This window comes from Watersipora subatra, chromosome 3 (assembly GCF_963576615.1).
Source record: "Watersipora subatra chromosome 3, tzWatSuba1.1, whole genome shotgun sequence".
Classification (NCBI taxonomy): domain Eukaryota; kingdom Metazoa; phylum Bryozoa; class Gymnolaemata; order Cheilostomatida; family Watersiporidae; genus Watersipora; species Watersipora subatra.
The window spans coordinates 14,393,795-14,412,696 of NC_088710.1; the positions used below are offsets into that span (position 1 = coordinate 14,393,795).

Consider the following 18,902-nt stretch of genomic DNA (forward strand, 5'->3'; position numbering starts at 1 on the left):
TCAAAAAATATTGCAAAATTATCAATGTTGCCCTATGCTATGGGCTAACATGTCAGATAGCTAGGTGTACAAACTGATTTCAAATGCATACACACTGGTAAATGGTACACTGATCACAGTTGCCATGAACATAAATGTTGGGTCTTAGGTGTTATGCAAACAGCATCAGAAAAATCGTAGAAAACAAACGACAAATGGTACACTTTTCTAGACATATTGTGACAGGCTACACATGACTAAAGACGACCAGTCGGCTGAGCTTTGATCTAAGATTACTCTTGTTAGCTGCTACCTTTGTAGCCTCATGGTGAATTCTAATTCTGACATATCTGGATGTGATAGTTTTAACTAACACTGCGCTGTGACTTGAGCATGGAAATTCCTGATGCAAATTGCTTTGTAAAACCAATGAAAGAGTCTTCGTGACTACCAGCTTGTGTATGTCTGCAGTGATTCCTTGTATGTTGACACACTGCCATATGATCTGTTCTGAGCCTAGACATATCTTTGTGATGACAGGATGAGGTGTAAACAGACCACCTCTATCTTTTACACTGATTAGCGTCGCATCATCCCTGGTGCGTAAATCTGGACAGGAGGCTCTAAAGCTGGTACAATCATTGCAGTTGAGTTTTAAGCTCTGTACCTCATAACCTGCTAAATAAATATCATATGTTAATATTATTATAAAAAGTATATGTATCAACCATAAAATAAATTTACCTACATCTCACTAATTTGCTGCAGTATTATTTCAAGCCACTCTGCTACCTGTATATCTGTTCTATACACTAACAATAAGTGAAAGTAGCTAATACCAAAATACATGTACATACTTAAATCATGTACCACAATATGGGCAGTCATGCAGTTTAGCACATGCAGCAAGGCTTCTATGTGTGCCATATCTCTTGTTTTGTAGAAAATTTGGAGGAATTGGTTGTATTTACCTACCAATGTACTCCACTATGTCCGAGACAGATTTTGACAGATCGATTTCCAGCCGTTCGCTTGATTCCAAATAATCATGGAAGTTATCAGCACTTTTTCCATGAATTTTTCTTTGTTTAGATGAGAGAAGTAGGGAGAAGGAGCCATCTGAGCTATCACAATCAAGACAGTTAGCACTCGTGCTAGGTGTGATGTCTGTTTTCACTAGTTGAGCTTCCAGTGCAGATTTGAAGCTACAGGCATCTGGATTATTGTTGAAACCTCCCTTGACCCGAATCTTTGAGGGCAGTGTTTCTATATGCTCCTGTCCAAGCTTGTACAGTAGTAGATACTTGGCCTCGCGAAATGTTTGAAAAATTCAATTCCCTATTCCAAGGTACGAGGTATGCTTATGTAGAGGGTCAGGAATGATCTCTTCAGATTACTTGGCGGCTGTTGGATCTTCATAGCAAAGTGAAAGTTCCAGGACTGGCTCATCTCGGTCTGGTGGAGATGATTTAGATAGTGTTGGTCGGCATAACAGTCAGCTATGCTTTAGTTGAGTCGGTTGTAAATATTTTGGCAGAGAATCAAATACCCTTGGTACAGCAGTAGGCTTTAGTATGGCAGCCATCATCAGACCAGGAGGTCTGCAGGAGATCACTGCCGAGCGCAGAGTATTTGGAAGGCATCCGGTCCTTACGTTTCACGGCGTCTATCCACTTGTTACATGTCTAGGTGTTTTTCTTCCGATGGAAAGGTGTGGAAACTGAGTTAACTGTCTCTTGCTAGAGTATTAGAACAACCAAATGCACAGCAAAAATTTTTACTCTTGTCCTGCAAAATAATCAGTAAATAATTGCATTCTTATGAGACCATCATAAAGTAAAAATCTTTTCGTTGGGTTTAACTACATTTCTAAATATAGCACAGCCATCACCATACTCATTTACTAACCTATGTCCACCTGCCATAGTGATGAAAAACTTCATGAAATGGGCAACACTTTGTCTACTTCGCGGTTGGCACCTCTTTGTGCGAAGCAACTTTTAAAATATTAGTGCCAGCAATGAACTTTAAGAAAACATTTTGGAAAAAACTATAATTTGTATGCATATCTCGGAAAAATCCGCAAGATTTCTTGCTCTTAATATCTAGGTACCTCTCACAACTACACTTGAAAACAATTGGAGTAAAATTTACCTTCGAATCATTTCCAGTGCTGGTAGTTGCTCCACTCTCCATGGCTTCCTACTTAAAACTATGGCCTGGACTAGGCAAAGTGAACACAGCAACAAAGTGAACATAAACCTATTTTCTGATGCTGTTTGCATAACACCTAAGACCCAACATTTATATTCATGGCAGACTGCAATCAGTGTACCATTTACCAGTGTGTATGCATTTGAAATCAGTTTGTACACCTAGCTATCTGACATGTTAGCCCATAGCATAGGGCAACATTGATAATTTTGCAATATTTTTTGAATAGATCAGTATACATTTTTACTCGCACTTTACATATGAAATATTCCACTTTATGTTTACATATTTGCAGGGTAGGAAATGCATAGTGTATAAGCTTCGCATCTAAAATTTTAAACCAACATCTTGTGTACTTTAGTAGTTATTTCAAATTACATGTAGCAACAAAGCTGTCTCTGTCATTTTTTCAATGTAAATAATGATGGCTCGCTTGCCTGACCAGCTGCAAGTGAACAAAGCGTTGACGTTACGTCGCGAAGAATGTGGCTATTTAAGTAGGACACAATGCTGAGCCGTGATGCATTGGATTGCCCAGTCTAGTATAGTTAATAGGTCTATGTTTACAACTCTGAACTTTGTGAATAGCAAAATGTCATGCAAAAATAACTTATCACTCACAGGTACAGAACCTTTCAGTGCACCACTTTAAATGGGTTGCAAGTGATTCAAAGAGCAGCTTTATCAAGGGTACATAAAATTCCATGTACTTTAACATCTTAGTGACTTGGCAAAAGCATTAAAAACGTGCAATGGTCTTTTCCTTCTGTACTCTCTATTACTGTCATGAGAATTGACAAAAGTTTCACCGAACACTGTCGCATCCCAATTCGCTATCAGTTACGCTCCTACTCTCCATAGTTAAAAAATTCTTCTACTTGTTTTTAAAGATACACATACTGGTAGAAGCAGAAGTGGTGAAGATGAAACTTTGTGAATTTCTCGCATCTTCTTTAGAAGATTAGAGCATGTTGTGTGGTAAAGGTCAGATAAGCTTCTTCTGTACCAGGGGTTCATATTTGTACCCACACATCAACTGCCTTTTTGTAGCTCTTGTCTCTTTAAGCCGTGAGTAGTGCTTTTACCAAGGTTTGTGAGAAATGGAAACATACTACCAAGCCTGATATGGCATGGTGATGATGATGGACTACTATTGGAATTTAAAGAGAGATATGTAAGCACCAGAACATTTTTGGCAAAATGAAAATGTAAACCATAATGATGAAACATAATCTTGCACACTATTTTATCCAAGTACACTAAACTAAAGTCATTGTTGAAATTAAAATGATTTTTTTTTAAACTGAAATTTTAGCAAAAAACATTCTGAATAAACCTTAGAAATATTACTTGAATGGAACAAAGTTGAGACTTAAACTATACTAAGTTGACCTCTAATCTATATATATTTCTCAAAGTTAGTGTGTGTTCGCGTATTTGTGTGTTCGTGTATTCGCCTGTGATTGTGATTGTCCAGCTATAGCTATTATTTTAGCATGGCACCCACGCGTTACGATGCCTGCGTTAAGAAATATTTTAGGACCTAAGTATAGGCAATACAATGCTTCTTTGGCTTTTTTTGATTAAGACCAAATTGTTCCGTCCCACGATATCGATAATAATTTATCTCGAACTTAAAACTTGCGATTTTTGTACTGATTACATACGTTGTCAAAAAATATACATCGCTGAATTCGCCATGGGAAGTTATCCATTATCCGGTATATCCGGTATCCGTTATAATAAAAATGATTCCCAAATTTTTGTTTGATAAAATTTTTGATTGATTTAAGTTAGCGTTTATGTTGCACAGCTGTCTCAAAGGTAAGAACTCTCTACGTAGTACATTTTAATGTTAATGTAAATTGTTATGTTGCAGATCATAACTGCTAAATTCACTAAAGTCATTGTATGTACCTATAGTTACTAAGGTTAACATAGTATTTTGGTACTATTTTTAATGATTATGATTTTTACCAGGAGGTGATTGCATCAGATAATGACTATGAGTTTCTATAAAACTCTATGTATGTGTACATCCTATGATATTTTTGCATGCCAACACTGAAACGAACTGAAATCATAATTGTATGCCAAAGAATTTTTGTGTGTAATCGTAGCAAAATAGACTATATTTAGCCATTACTTGCCAATGACTTTACATTTAAACGCCTTTACATTTTTATTTTTTCTTCTAATTTATTTTGACGAAACAATTCTTTCAAGTTATGAAGTTTTAAATTTACAGTTCTTTGAAAACCTTTACAGCTTTATTTATTTTTAATTTAGTTGTCCTGCACAAAAGCTTTTTCTCATAATATGAAGTTTGATAGTTACAGTTGTTTGACAAAGTTTGAAAACCTTTAAAGTTGTTTATATTTTCTCTCCTAATTTATTTCAACTACACTTCTCTCATAATATGTACAGTGCACCCTCGAGATACAATGTTAATCTGTTCCAAGGCTGGCATCGTGTGATAAAAAAATCGTATGTCCGGGTATAGAAACCATTGTAATTATACATTGAAAAAAAGAAGGTAAAAATCGTCCAAAATTTTATAAAAATGCTGTACATATTGAAAGTTAGTAACAAAATAGTTTGTTAACTTTAGTAACTATAGTTACATACAGTAGCTGCATTGTATTAAGTGTACCTAGTGATTATAATCTGCAATACTGTAAAATGCAAAATTATAATCTGTTTACCAAATGCAGATCGTACGGTAAGAAGTTCTTACTTTCAAAATGTATGCATAACATAAACTTTGAATTCACTTCGAATAAGTTTGGCTTGCCAAACTTACACTTTAAACTGAGTTTTAGTATGTATTTTGAACTATTTTAATGAATTTCAACTTTTTATCACAAAGTTTTATCCTTCATAAGTTTTTGTCTTCACTTTCATTATAAAATTTAGCGTGTCTGGTTAAAACCTTTTTTAACCAGAATTAATAAGAAAGGCCGAGCGATGCAGTTATCGAAAGCAGCCTCTCACACGCCTGACCATTTAATGGCTACCAAAAAGAAAAATGAAATTTTATTTACAGGACGTACATACCTTTGGAGTACTTGACTTTAGCTGGTACGTATAGCAACTAAAGCAGAGAGGAGGCAAAACGTATCAATGCTAATTATGTTGCTGTACACTTGAAGATTAATTTAATACATAATGAAATGGAATTTTTAGCAGGCTAAAAGAAGTTGCCTAGTCCTGTCCAATTTTTCTTCTAGTTTAAAAGAAAAAAAACTGCTAGCTAGCTAACTCTTGTAGAAGGATCTAGAGAAGGTGCTACAGTATTTCTTCTTGTATGACATGTGCACAAGAATCAATGTAGCCGTACGTACAAAGTTTGTACGTATTTATACCATAACGGACAGGGCTTTAACAAGTTTCAAAAAGCAATGTGGATTTGTCAACTACATGTATCTTGAGTAGTTAGTTATATGAGCTACATACATACAATGAATTGTATTCACGTAGGAGATAACAAGCCCACCTGCAAAGACATGGTTAAACAAGGAGATAAAACATAAAATCAGAAGGAAACAAATAAAATGAATAAAATATAGAAAACATGTCACACAAGAGATAAAATATTATACAAGCATTGTTTTAATATATCAGTCCACATCAGTAAATTAATCACTTTAAATATTTCTGCCGATGTGGGGTTTGCTGTATCTTCTACTTCCTCGCCCTTGCTAAATGTTTGCTCATTTTGAATGCTGGTCGCATGCATGGCCTTCTAACTCCTTCGAATCTTCAGTCGTAAGCTCCTTCTCGTGCTAGCTTTAATGGAGTTCTTGGTTTGATAATAATTGCAAATGCTGATTGGTTACGATCATATTCCTTGACAATGTTAAGAATCCGTGTGCCTGCTTCTTATTTACGAAGTCCAACTTTGTTGACATAGAAATCATTTTTCCTTCGTTTTGTAATGTTTGTATCGGTCTCAATTCCATAGCTAATGTATGAAATATAAATTAGAGTTGACCCGATTTCAATATCGGAATCGGTATCGGTGCCAATATGGGTATCAAGTATCTGAATCGGTATCGGCCGATCTTTTCTTAAAAAATCGGACACTTCAGATACTTTTTACATATCAACTATTTGGCAGAAACCTATATTTTAGCCTGCTACTTTAATAACAAATCATCAGCTGCAAGTTCCTTGCTTTTATCTAATGATTTCCGAGCCTGTCACACAATATTTTTCATGTCTATAGCCTAATATACATCCACACAGCTGCGTAATATTTTGGCTTTAGTCAGGACGTAATCACCAAGTGCGGTATTTCCCAATTACAGCGATATGATTTGTTGCAGCCAATCACGAACAAAAGAACCATAACGAGCAACAAGAATGTGGTGTAATGTTTCTATTTACTAGCATTGCGAAAGTAATTTGAGCAGTTGATGCATAAAGTTATCTCTCTCTTGATCCTGACGATATGATGTATCGTTTGTATTGCATAAAATAACCTCAGTGGCTTATCGGTGTTTAGCCTGCCCTCCATCATCTGTAGCGTGCGAGTCCTTCAGTACGACTGGCTATATCGATAGTGATAGAAGATAAAGACGTCTCACTGTGATAATTGAATCACTAACGGTAATTAAAAGACGCATTTATTTGCTTTAGACTTGTACAGGCGCAGCAGTTCGTTCAGCAGTACAAGAGAGACTTCATTATCACAGAGAAAACTGTACCACTAACTGTAATTACCATTAATAATAACATATTTCAAGAAACATGGACTGTTTTGTTATTAGATGCACGGTATGTCAGTATGTGAATATATATACATGTATATCATTTTTCATAAATACAAACAAATAAATACATTAATATTTATATTTTCTTTGCATTATATTTATACTTGCTTAAAAATATGAACAACTATCTATGCAACACAAAAGAATCTGAATCGGTATCTGAATCGGATTATTTTTCATTAAGAATCGGTATATCGAATCGGTATCTGAATCGGCTGGTGAAATTAGAATCGGGGCATCTATAATATAAATACTTGTAGTTGTATACGTATGCTGACTAAAGGTTTATAGTAAAATATATTATAATGCTACAAATGAATATTTGCTCTCGCTTGTGACTTTCACACGAAATTTTCCACGCGGAATGCTGCCATGAGAGAAGTCAATCATTGTGTCTCTTCTAAACGTTTTGAAAATGTTTTCGGCAAACTATATTTTGGTGTCTTTTTTACTTTGACGTGCGTTATGAGCACACCAACCGCCAAATTTTAACACGAGCGAAACTTTTTTCAAAATCGTATGGTGAAATAAAATTCGTATAGCGAGGTGAAGATCTCACAATGTTCGACTTCGTAAGGTGAAAAAATCGTATATCAGGGTAATCGTATCTCGAGGGTACACTGTAGTTTGAAAGTTAAAATGGCAAATGTTGTTATACTTGTACATTTACATTAAATACAAATCAATTTTCTGTCCATAGACTTTTTTATTACCCGGGCAGAGCCGGGTAGCACAGCTAGTATATATATAAATCATTGTTCATCTGTCATCTGTTCATCTTATAGCAATCATGTTTCAGAACTCAGAACTTGCAGTTCTGCAGACAGGTCTGCTATCCATTAAACTACATGTCCATCTGGCTGTACTATAGTATAAACTGTGCACATACTTATTACATCTTTTAATCATTCATGGCTTCATGCTTCAGCTTCAATATAATGATCACGTGAGAGATCATAACGCAATATTTGTTCCTAACGGCTGGCTTAGCTATAATAACAGCTCTTATTATAACTCTTAATAATGTAATTTGAGTTACTAGCTTAAGTTACACAAATTCTTTGGGTAAAGAAACTTAGCCAATCACAACTAAATTTATTAACTAATGCTAAATTGTTTGTAAAAACTTTTTTATTACCCATTCAATGCCAGCCATTTATCTAGTATTTTTCCAGAATGGCTGGGCAAGTGTAAGTGAATAGGTATCATGCTATCTATTGCTCTACTTCTAGGATCGCGAAAAGCTGTCAACATGTTGAAAAAATAAAAGGAGCTGGTTTCATTGAAGAAACAAGGAAAAAGAACGAAAGAAAGAAGGATAATGACTGCTTTATCAATAATACACGTACATGTATGTATCGCACTCCATCTATTTGAATGTTAGTCTTAAAAGTAATCACCTGGTTATTTATTAAAGTTTAAGTTACCCTGAACGTAGTTCAACCACAGTACTAACAAGCATTGAGTGAATACATTGGCATCGTTTATATTTAAGATGTGAACAAAAATGTTTGATTGATGAAACATTCCCATCTCACATTGATTTTTTGCGAGATCTTTATTCTTATAAGGTTAAATTGAGTTTTTAATGTTTAAAAGACTCTTAAATATATCTATAGCTTAAATTTAAAAATTTCTAAAGGAAGTTTAGTAATTTGAAATTTTCCATAATTCATAGTTTACTGAAAATCAACTGGTTAAAAAGGCAGTTCAATTATTGATGACTAATTGTAAAAGTGGGCTACTGACAAATTAATGTTTATGTAAATGTCATAAAATACCTAAAAATCTATGCATAAACTCACTCATAGAACGTCTTTTCAGGCCGTTCAGGTGACCTGTGATCTGTTTTCACGTGGTCACCTGTTTTAAAACTTGATGATCTGTTATCACCAAGTTTTAAAACAGATTCTTTTATGTAGAAACACTCCAATTCAGGAACATTTACGTTAGTTTACAGCTTAATTACATGGGTTTTATGAAGTTTAAGCTTACATGCTTTATATAAAGTATAAACTTATATGGTTTCCATGAAGTTTAAACTTACACGGTTTATATGAAGTTTAAACTTACATTGTTTATATGAAGTTTAAACTTACACGGTTTATATGAAGTTCAAACTTACATGGTTTATATGAAGTTTAAACTTACATGGTTTATATGAAGTTTAAACTTACATGATTTATATGAAGTTTAAACTTACATGGTTTCTATGAAGTTTAAACTTACATGGTTTATATGAAGTTTAAACTTACATGGTTTATATGAAGTTTAAACTTACATGATTTATATGAAGTTTAAACTTACATGGTTTCTATGAAGTTTAAACTTACATGGTTTATATGAAGTTTAAACTTACATGGTTAATATGAAGTTTAAACTTACATGGTTTATATGAAGTTTAAACTTACATGGTTTATATGAAGTTTAAACTCACATGGTTTATAGGAAGTTTAAACTTACATGGTTTATATGAAGTTTAAACTTACATGGTTTATATGAAGTTTAAACTTACATGGTTTATATGAAGTTTAAACTTACACAGTTTATATGAAGTTTAAACTTACATGGTTTATATGAAGTTTAAACTTACATGATTTATATGAAGTTTAAACTTACATGGTTTCTATGAAGTTTTAACTTACATGGTTTATATGAAGTTTAAACTTACATGGTTAATATGAAGTTTAAACTTACATGGTTTATATGAAGTTTAAACTTACATGGTTTATATGAAGTTTAAACTCACATGGTTTATAGGAAGTTTAAACTTACATGGTTTATATGAAGTTTAAACTTACATGGTTTATATGAAGTTTAAACTTACATGGTTTATATGAAGTTTAAACTTACACAGTTTATATGAAGTTTAAACTTACATGGTTTATATGAAGTTTAAACTTACATAGTTTATAGGAAGTTTAAACTTACATGGTTTATATGAAGTTTCAACTTACATGGTTTATATGAAGGTTAAACTTACATGGTTTATATGAAGTTTCAACTTACATGGTTTATATGAAGTTTAAACTTACATGGTTTATATGAAGTTTAAACTTACATGGTTTATATGAAGTTTAAACTTACATAGTTTATAGGAAGTTTAAACTTACATGGTTTATATGAAGTTGCAACTTACATGGTTTATATGAAGTTTAAACTTACATTGTTTATATGAAGTTTAAACTTACACGGTTTATATGAAGTTTAAACTTACACGGTTTATATGAAGTTTAAACTTACATGGTTTATATGAAGTTTAAACTTACATGGTTTATATAAAGTTTAAACTTACATGGTTTCCATGAAGTTTAAACTTACATGGTTTATATGAAGTTTAAACTCACATGGTTTATAGGAAGTTTAAACTTACATGGTTTATATGAAGTTTAAACTTACATGGTTTATATGAAGTTTAAACTTACACAGTTTATATGAAGTTTAAACTTACATGGTTTATATGAAGTTTAAACTTACATAGTTTATAGGAAGTTTAAACTTACATGGTTTATATGAAGTTTCAACTTACATGGTTTATATGAAGGTTAAACTTACATGGTTTATATGAAGTTTCAACTTACATGGTTTATATGAAGTTTAAACTTACATGGTTTATATGAAGTTTAAACTTACATAGTTTATAGGAAGTTTAAACTTACATGGTTTATATGAAGTTTCAACTTACATGGTTTATATGAAGTTTAAACTTACATTGTTTATATGAAGTTTAAACTTACACGGTTTATATGAAGTTTAAACTTACACGGTTTATATGAAGTTTAAACTTACATGGTTTATATGAAGTTTAAACTTACATGGTTTATATGAAGTTTAAACTTACATGGTTTATATGAAATTTAAACTTACATGGTTTATATGAAGTTTAAACTTACATGGTTTATATGAAGTTTAAACTTACACGGTTTATATGAAGTTTAAACTTACACGGTTTATATGAAGTTTAAACTTACATGGTTTATATGAAGTTTAAACTTACATGGTTTATATGAAGTTTAAACTTACATGGTTTATATGAAGTTTAAACTTACATGGTTTATATGAAGTTTAAACTTACACGGTTTATATGAAGTTTAAACTTACATGGTTTATATGAAGTTTAAACTTACACGGTTTATATGAAGTTTAAACTTACATGGTTTTTATGAAGTTTAAACTTACATGTTTTACATACCTTTTATTGTTTTCATGTTTTTTGCGTTTCATTTTTACTTTTCACCAGCCTTTTCTTTCTACTTATGTTTTACTTATTTCAAGCTTTACAGTTTCAAAAATCTTTGAAATTCTTATTTTGGAAATTAGTTAAATATTGTTTTAAGTTTTCACATTGTATGTTAGAGTATATGTTACATTGTATGTTAGCGTATATGCTACATTGTATGTTAGAGTATTTGTTACATTGTATGTTAGAGTATATGTTACATTGTATGTTAGAGTATATGTTACATTGTATGTTAGAGTATATGTTACATTGTATGTTAGGGTATATGTAACATTGTATGTTAAAGTATATGTATGTTGACTTGATTGGAAAACAGGTTTTTTAGCTTCTTTTTACTACCAGCCCTTTCAACGACATATTTTTATAATTGCTGGTTTCATCAGTTGCTTAGCTGATCTGACCCACAATATGAAAATGTATGTTAGACTACATACTATGGGTTTTCTTAATAGTATGAAATTATTAAATAGTTGAAGTTTAATTAATATGAACTTTCTTTATAAGGAAGTTGAATTAATACTTTGAAGCCGAGATAATTCAGATTCATAGTTGCGCTTTGTTTTATGTACATCCAGTTTATGGAAAATTATAAAATTTTAGAGACTTTGTATAGGAGTTTAGTATAATTCCAAAGTTTCAAGTTGACTGAATTATTATTTCTAGAGATCATGCCAAAAAAAGAAGACACTTTTAACAGACTGAGAAATGAAAAATGGCTGCCAACGGAGTATTAATTCTTTTTGTACTTCTGATTTATGTAGCATTACCAAACTCTTATCGCTTTATGAGGCATATATTTTCAGCATAGCTCAAAAGTTTAAAGTTGATTAGGCTGTCATTTCTGGAAATAATTGCCAAAATAAAGAGGGCACTTCTAACCGACGAAGAAATGCTAAACTTCTGCCGTCTGAACATTAGTTTCTAATGAAATACTGGTTGAAATCCTTAATAATGAAGATAATGACTAGGTAAGCTAACTAATAAGGAAACTAAAAGGCTTCTTCTCTCAGCAACGTGAGCTGCACACTAAACTATTCTTTTTTCTGTTCATAAAAACAAACTCTATCAGGCTCGGTTTACATCAATCATTAGGTCTCTTCAGTTATCTCTAAAACATCACAACTTTGAAAGAGCATGAAAAAAGCTTTTTCCTGTTTTACTTGTGCTTTTTTCGATTGAGTTTTACTAGATTGGAGCTTTAAATGAAATTGAGTTCAAATGAATTGTGTTTAACAGTACTTAAACAGTAGATTGAAAGTAAGTTATAAGATCATGGGCTTGCTTGTGTATACAAGGTTAGGCTTCAAAGTGTTAAGACTATATAGTTTATATATCTACTATATGAACGGCAAAAAATCTGTCTGTATATTTGTGTGTGTGTGCGTGTGCGTGTGGTTAGTTCATCTTATAGAGCGATCTTTCCTCGATTTGGTCGTATGAGGCAAACCGAATTAATATGAGTGGCAAATAAGTTATAGAACGGTCTTTCCTTTTTTTCGATTCGGTCATACGGTGAAATCTATTTCGGAAAATCTACTTCAGCATAGATGCCGTTTAGACCACCTATTGTTAAACCGAAACAGTCATGTTTTGACAAAATATCTATGGCAAAATATATTGTTTATAAATTTCACCGCGGTCGTACGAAGCCAGCGGAAGTTCACGTGAATGTTTGTTTTTTCCGGCCACCTAGACATTTCTTTTCGCGTTGAAAATTACCCACCAAGTTTCTACTTCAAAAAGGTAAGTACTTCCCATTCAATGTTGTGTTGTCTATGAATTGCCACACCTCCACTACTTAACTCTTTCACTGCCGTTCATGTACAAATTTAGCTATCGGCCTACTGCCAGCCATTTTGCCAATATTGCTTAGGTACCTGCCTTTGTATTGCTTATGTATTTGCCGATATTGCTTATATGTATACAATATTTTTTTAATTTCAAACTCTATCTAGAATGTTTTGGTTATATTTTCTTTTGCCAATATGTTAACAAACACTGCTATGCAAAAAATTCATTGTATCTATAATTTGTGCATGGATAAAGCAATGTGAAGCGATGTGAAGCTGCGATCGCTTCGAAGTTAAAACCATCCTCTACAATGTTCTTTATTCTTACAAAACCATTACTTTCACCGCTATCAGAGTCAGTGCTATTACTGCTATTTTAATTATCTGTGTAAAATCTAAATCTGAATCGGCTATAATGTCATCAACATAGGTAATTATTTGTTTTCTAACTCGGGAGGTACTTACATAACTTACACAAAAAATGTTATTTTTTAATTTGGAAATTCCCAAACATAGATTTAAAATTAAATTTTAAGCTATTTTTATAGAGAAATCTTTGAACAACACTGTCACTACCATAAAAGTCCTAAAGATTGTCGGTTATGTTATCAACGAATAGTAAAATTCAGTTACTACACAATTGCTGGGAATGTCGCAAAAATGTGTCTACGGCAGTCGACCACAGAAAACGCATAGATGCGTTAACTGCAGTGAAAATGTTAAAAACGTTGGATTTGCCACTGTTTGTGATAGTAAACATGTTCATTTCCTTCGCATCTGAATTACTTTTACTTTTTTTAGCTATGAGTACTACAGAACTACAGCTACTACAGAACTTGCACGGGTACTCCGAGGGTTGCGATAGGCGACGGTGAGAAGAAAAAGAGCAGAGTATATTACAAAAAAGCACACAATCTCATTCACTTTTAGAAACGCTGGCAATTGAAAATATCTGTCAAATAACCTAACAACCAGAAGTTTTACCAATTAAAACGCTCACCTTTTGAAGCAGTACAATGCCTCCCAAAAAGCCGAATTCCAAAACGCAAGAACAGATTGATTCCCGTAGAGAATGAGACCGAATTCGCAAAGCAGCAGCTAACAAGCAGACCTGCTGAGCAGACACGGCTACGACTAGAACAGGCCAGAATAGCTACTGCAGCTGCTAAAAGTGCAGAGATTGTAGAGCAAACACAGCTACGCCTACAACAAAACAGAACAGCTACTGCAGCTGCTAGAAGTGCAGAAACTGCAGGGCAAACACAGCTACGCCTACCACAAAACAGAACTGCTACTGCAGCTGCTAGATGAGCAGAAACTGCTGAAAAAACACAGCTACGTGGAGAGCAGGCCAGAATTGATATTGCAGCTGCTAGAAGTGCAGAGACTGCTGAGCCGACCCAGCAGCGACTCAAACGGCTCAGAGCAGCTGTTACAGCTGTCAGACATGCAGAAACCACTGAGCAGATGCAGTGGCGACAAGAACATGATGCACTAACTGCAGCAGCTGCTCGGTGAGCTGAATTTCCAAAGCAGATGCAACGGCGACAACAGTAAGATGCACTAACTACAGCAGCTGCTCGGCGAGCTGAATTTCCAAAGCAGACACAACGGCGACAACAGCAAAATGCACTAACTACAGCAGCTGCTCGGTCAGCTGTACATTGCCGGCTCAAGAGTAGCCACAAGCCGAAAACTGTTTGGTCATACACCCAACAGAAAAACAAAAAATGTTGTCTATCCGCAAGTGTTGCATTGAATTAACACTGTCTTATTGTTATGTTATGCCTGCATTAAATTAACGTTATGTTATTGCTATGTCATGCTTTGTCCTTCATGTTTTGCTATACCTACATATTATTCACATGCAGCATTTTCTAACATACCTTTCAGTATATACACGCATATATTTTCATGCATTCGTTTTCCTTATTATAGCTCATAAAAAGGCTATCATGTTGGCGTTGTTTTATTATTGTAAGGTGCTAATGCTGTATCTGCCTTGACATCATACTGCCTGTGGTGTTATACATGTAAATTTTGCTGATAGTAAATTTTATCAACACAACCACATTAGTGTTGCACTGTTTGTATATACCATGTCAAAACACAGGCTATAGATGAAGAACTGGTGAGCCCTGGTTAGTGTTTTAAGCATGTACGAGTCTCTATTCAATAAATGCTGCTGATAGCAAAATATTTTGTAGAGTTTCTTGAAACATGCAAAGTTTCTCAATACTGCCAGCTTGAAGAACTTCAGTTTGCCTAGCAATGTCAGTTTCATTATCAGTTCTGTGTACAAAAATAGGACAACTCCAATTTGAGTGGTTTGAGACTGATGCATTGTAGACTAGCTGTCAAACACATTAAAGATTTCCATTGTTATCCCTAAAATTACTGACATGTACATTGTATGACTGCATATGTGTATGCAGTCTGATCAGGGCAACAATTTCAGCAGACTGCATATTTGGAGTTGTTTTACAGTATGAAAGACAACTCTTAATAAACCTTAAGCTGTACGTGAATCTGTTCCCGTAGGCGGGTAATGCGGCTAGTCTACATATATAAAGCTCAAAGTTTATCATTCAGCATTTGTCCAGCTATAGCGACTAAAATCTAACAATGAAAATCCGTTCGGGTCGCAGAAGATTTAACCTCGGAACCTCCTGTTCACAAAGCAACAAGCTAACCCACTAAGCTACACGGGATGCAATAGATTCATTGGGCGATATTAGTCATTATACGGGTTAAAATACGCAGAGCGACTCTGCGTTCAGCACAATGTCACTAAAACTTGCTCTCACGGCACCTATTAGTAAGTTTAGCAATACTGGTACTAACTTACTCAATTTAGCAACTACATTACCTGCCACTGTTTATAAACTGGTTTTTAATACCTGTGCAACACCGGAAATTTGGGGAGTATACGTATATATATAAAACTATGTGTACTAAAAAACTACAAGTTTTGTTAAAACATTTCATTACTTAAAGTTTCGTGCGTTAGGCTGGCACTCTTCAGATAAAATGTTGTCTGAAGAGTGCAAGCCTCATGTACGAAACTTTAAGCAATAAAATGTTTTAACAAAACTTGTAGTTTTTTAGTATATTTATAAAAAAGTATATACAGTTTATATATATATATATAAATTTATATATATCTATATATATATATATATATATATATATATATATATATATATATATATATATATATATATATATATATATATATATATATATATATATATATATATATATGTAATGAGTTCTTCAGATATCATTTCAGCTCTTACCAAAATGATAGGTATCAGGTTTTGAACCTCCTTCCTGAGAGCTTGGTCTTACACTCATTATTTCTCATTCAGTGCCACTAGACATTTGTTCATTGGTTGTTGTAGGTTTACTATTGCATACACCGCTGATAAACCAAGATTCACTTATCTGTTAATGTATGTCACAATTGCAGGTGCTAGCGAAGAGCCTGTGGAAAGAAATATGTCGTTAAAGGGACCAAAAGGAAACAGTGAGTATTAGCCAATTTTAAGAATCATTTTTGTTTGTATCATATCCAAAAAGGAAGTCGGAAATTTAATGAGACTTTCTGGTTACATTCACTAAAAACTTGATGTGTAAGAGATGCAAGCAAACATTTGAGCAAATTGTACTGTGAAATTTTTCATTCTAATGCCTGAGAATGTTAGTGCTCTTCTTCGCAAGATAGACAGCACTAATGTAATATTTAATCACAGCAGCATTATTTACTTACAGTAATATTTCGAAGTACAAGCTCATTGCGTTTCGGGACTGAGTTTGTATGTCAATTCACTACTATCTCAAATCAATTGTACCAATGAAAACTGGCCAAACACAAATTAATCCTTTCTCACCCTTTGAGAGACGCCTAAACTAGGATATTATTATGGAAAAAAATGTTTTTAACTGTTTTGTGACACTACGTAACATAACATAGACATTAAATTTAACTTAAATGAACTTAACATACTTCTACATACTAACTAATTTACTACGCATTTCAAAATATGTTTTAATTTTACGTTACACTGAACTTAATTCTAAGTTTATTTTAATTTTTTTAATTTTCTTTTTTACTTACTTTTTAATTCACTTTCTCGTATTCTCAAATTTCTTGTATGTCAGGACACTCGTATCTCAATTTCATATTGTAGATTACATTTATACTTTACATCGTCAATTATGATTTGAACATATATTCTGTTTTCACAGCTATATTAAAGTTTTGTTATGTGGGAGAATTATGTAGCTAAAGCGACTACTGATTAAAAACATGTGGTAAGATAACTATGATTTTTAAAATTAGGTGCAGTTTTCTCTTCTAATTTGAGCTGACAATCAATTTAGATTAATACTCCTCTGCCCGCTATTTGCCCAATGATACGCATTCAGTATGTTGACTGCATTTGTGTTGCTGCTAATGTGATCAATTAAGCATAAAAAAGTTTCTCGATCTTTTCATCATTCGATCAGCTGAAAGCTAGAACTTTTACATTGTTCCTTTGTATTCTATTCAAAAATGCTTTATGGAAAGAAGCAAAATATGTTCTGATGATTTGCAATAATCCTTAATCTTTTTGGATGCATCATTAGGAGTTGTGTACTCATATTTTACTATTAAACTTGTTGAGTACTATTTATTTAATTTTTTAATAAATTTTTTTCCTTGCGGAGTACCCTGCCAAGACCCTTTTTTTACCTATTTTTACCCTGCCAAGACGACTGAACCATGACGTTGTGAGGGAACAATGTACTTTAAAAATATTCAATGCAGTCGAATATACAGTATATATTCAATTCAATATGCAGTAGATCATGTTTTTAGCTTTTGATTCCTTAGAATTACCATCAAATATACTGTCCATGTCATAAATGTCATCAACAGGTTAACACACTAAACTATCTGTAAAGCATTTAGCAAGGGCTGGCATCGTGTCTGCAAATGTCAATAAAAATTAAATCTCTGTCTTAGTAAATTCTAAAGATTGATTCGGGTCAAGAAAATGTTGCTCATAAACAAATGTCAACCGAAACATAGTGATCGAACATTTTGCGTAAAAGTAGTCATTGTTTTAAAGCAAATAGTACAACTTGTAGAAAGTTCACATAACGGGTGCTTTTATAAAAGCAACTATTTTGCATTCGATGCTACTGACCTTGGCTATTACTGTTATTACCTTGGTGTTCAACAATGCATAGAATGAGATACCATAGAGAGTTGATCTTACGAAATATCTTGTGAAGGCTGTGTATCCTTGTAGCTGGTGATCAGGCAAATGATGACAAGCATGAGGCCTCAGAACCACACCTGGGTGAGTATTGTTCAACACTAACGGATTTCATTTAGGCCTATTTGTTCCGATTTGTCTCTAGTAATTCCTTTAGCTAACCTTACTTTATGGAAAGCAGTAAAATCAAATGGATATAATAATTTCAGCAAAAGGTAATTCGAAAAACAGTTTTAGATTCACTCGTTTAAAATATGCAATTCCCGATTATGAATCAATTTATGGATTGTTATCAAAAAAACAATTTGTGATGAAAACCTACATCTGATAGAAAATAAACAAATTTCCAGGCAGAACCAGAGATGACCACTCAAATTAGCATCCAAGCAAACCTTGGGGCTCAATCACAATTGAGTTGAATTGATTCTCTCGTATGTTTTACTTACTGTAGAATTAAATTATCTTAATCGCATCTTACTCGTAAAAATTGAATCAAATTGACTCTTTACAGTCATATAGACGAATTAAATTTCTCTATTGTCAATATGGAAAAATAGAGAATTGAGTCAATGCACCAATGCTTCCCTTCATTATTACCACATCTATGATTAGTAATGCGTTGATGGAAAATCCATCA

General features: G+C 33.3%; 1 protein-coding gene across 1 annotated transcript in view; it reads left to right on the forward strand.

Annotated features, from left to right (window-relative positions):
* LOC137390368 (uncharacterized) overlaps positions 1–18,902 on the forward strand; it is a 177,352-nt gene that overhangs the window by 27,443 nt on the left and 131,007 nt on the right. Inside the window, exons 4-6 of the mRNA XM_068076701.1 lie at positions 14,334–14,512; positions 16,403–16,527; positions 18,299–18,349. Of these exons, the coding sequence (XP_067932802.1) occupies positions 14,334–14,512; positions 16,403–16,527; positions 18,299–18,349 (355 nt within the window). The remainder of the gene's footprint in view (positions 1–14,333; positions 14,513–16,402; positions 16,528–18,298; positions 18,350–18,902) is intronic.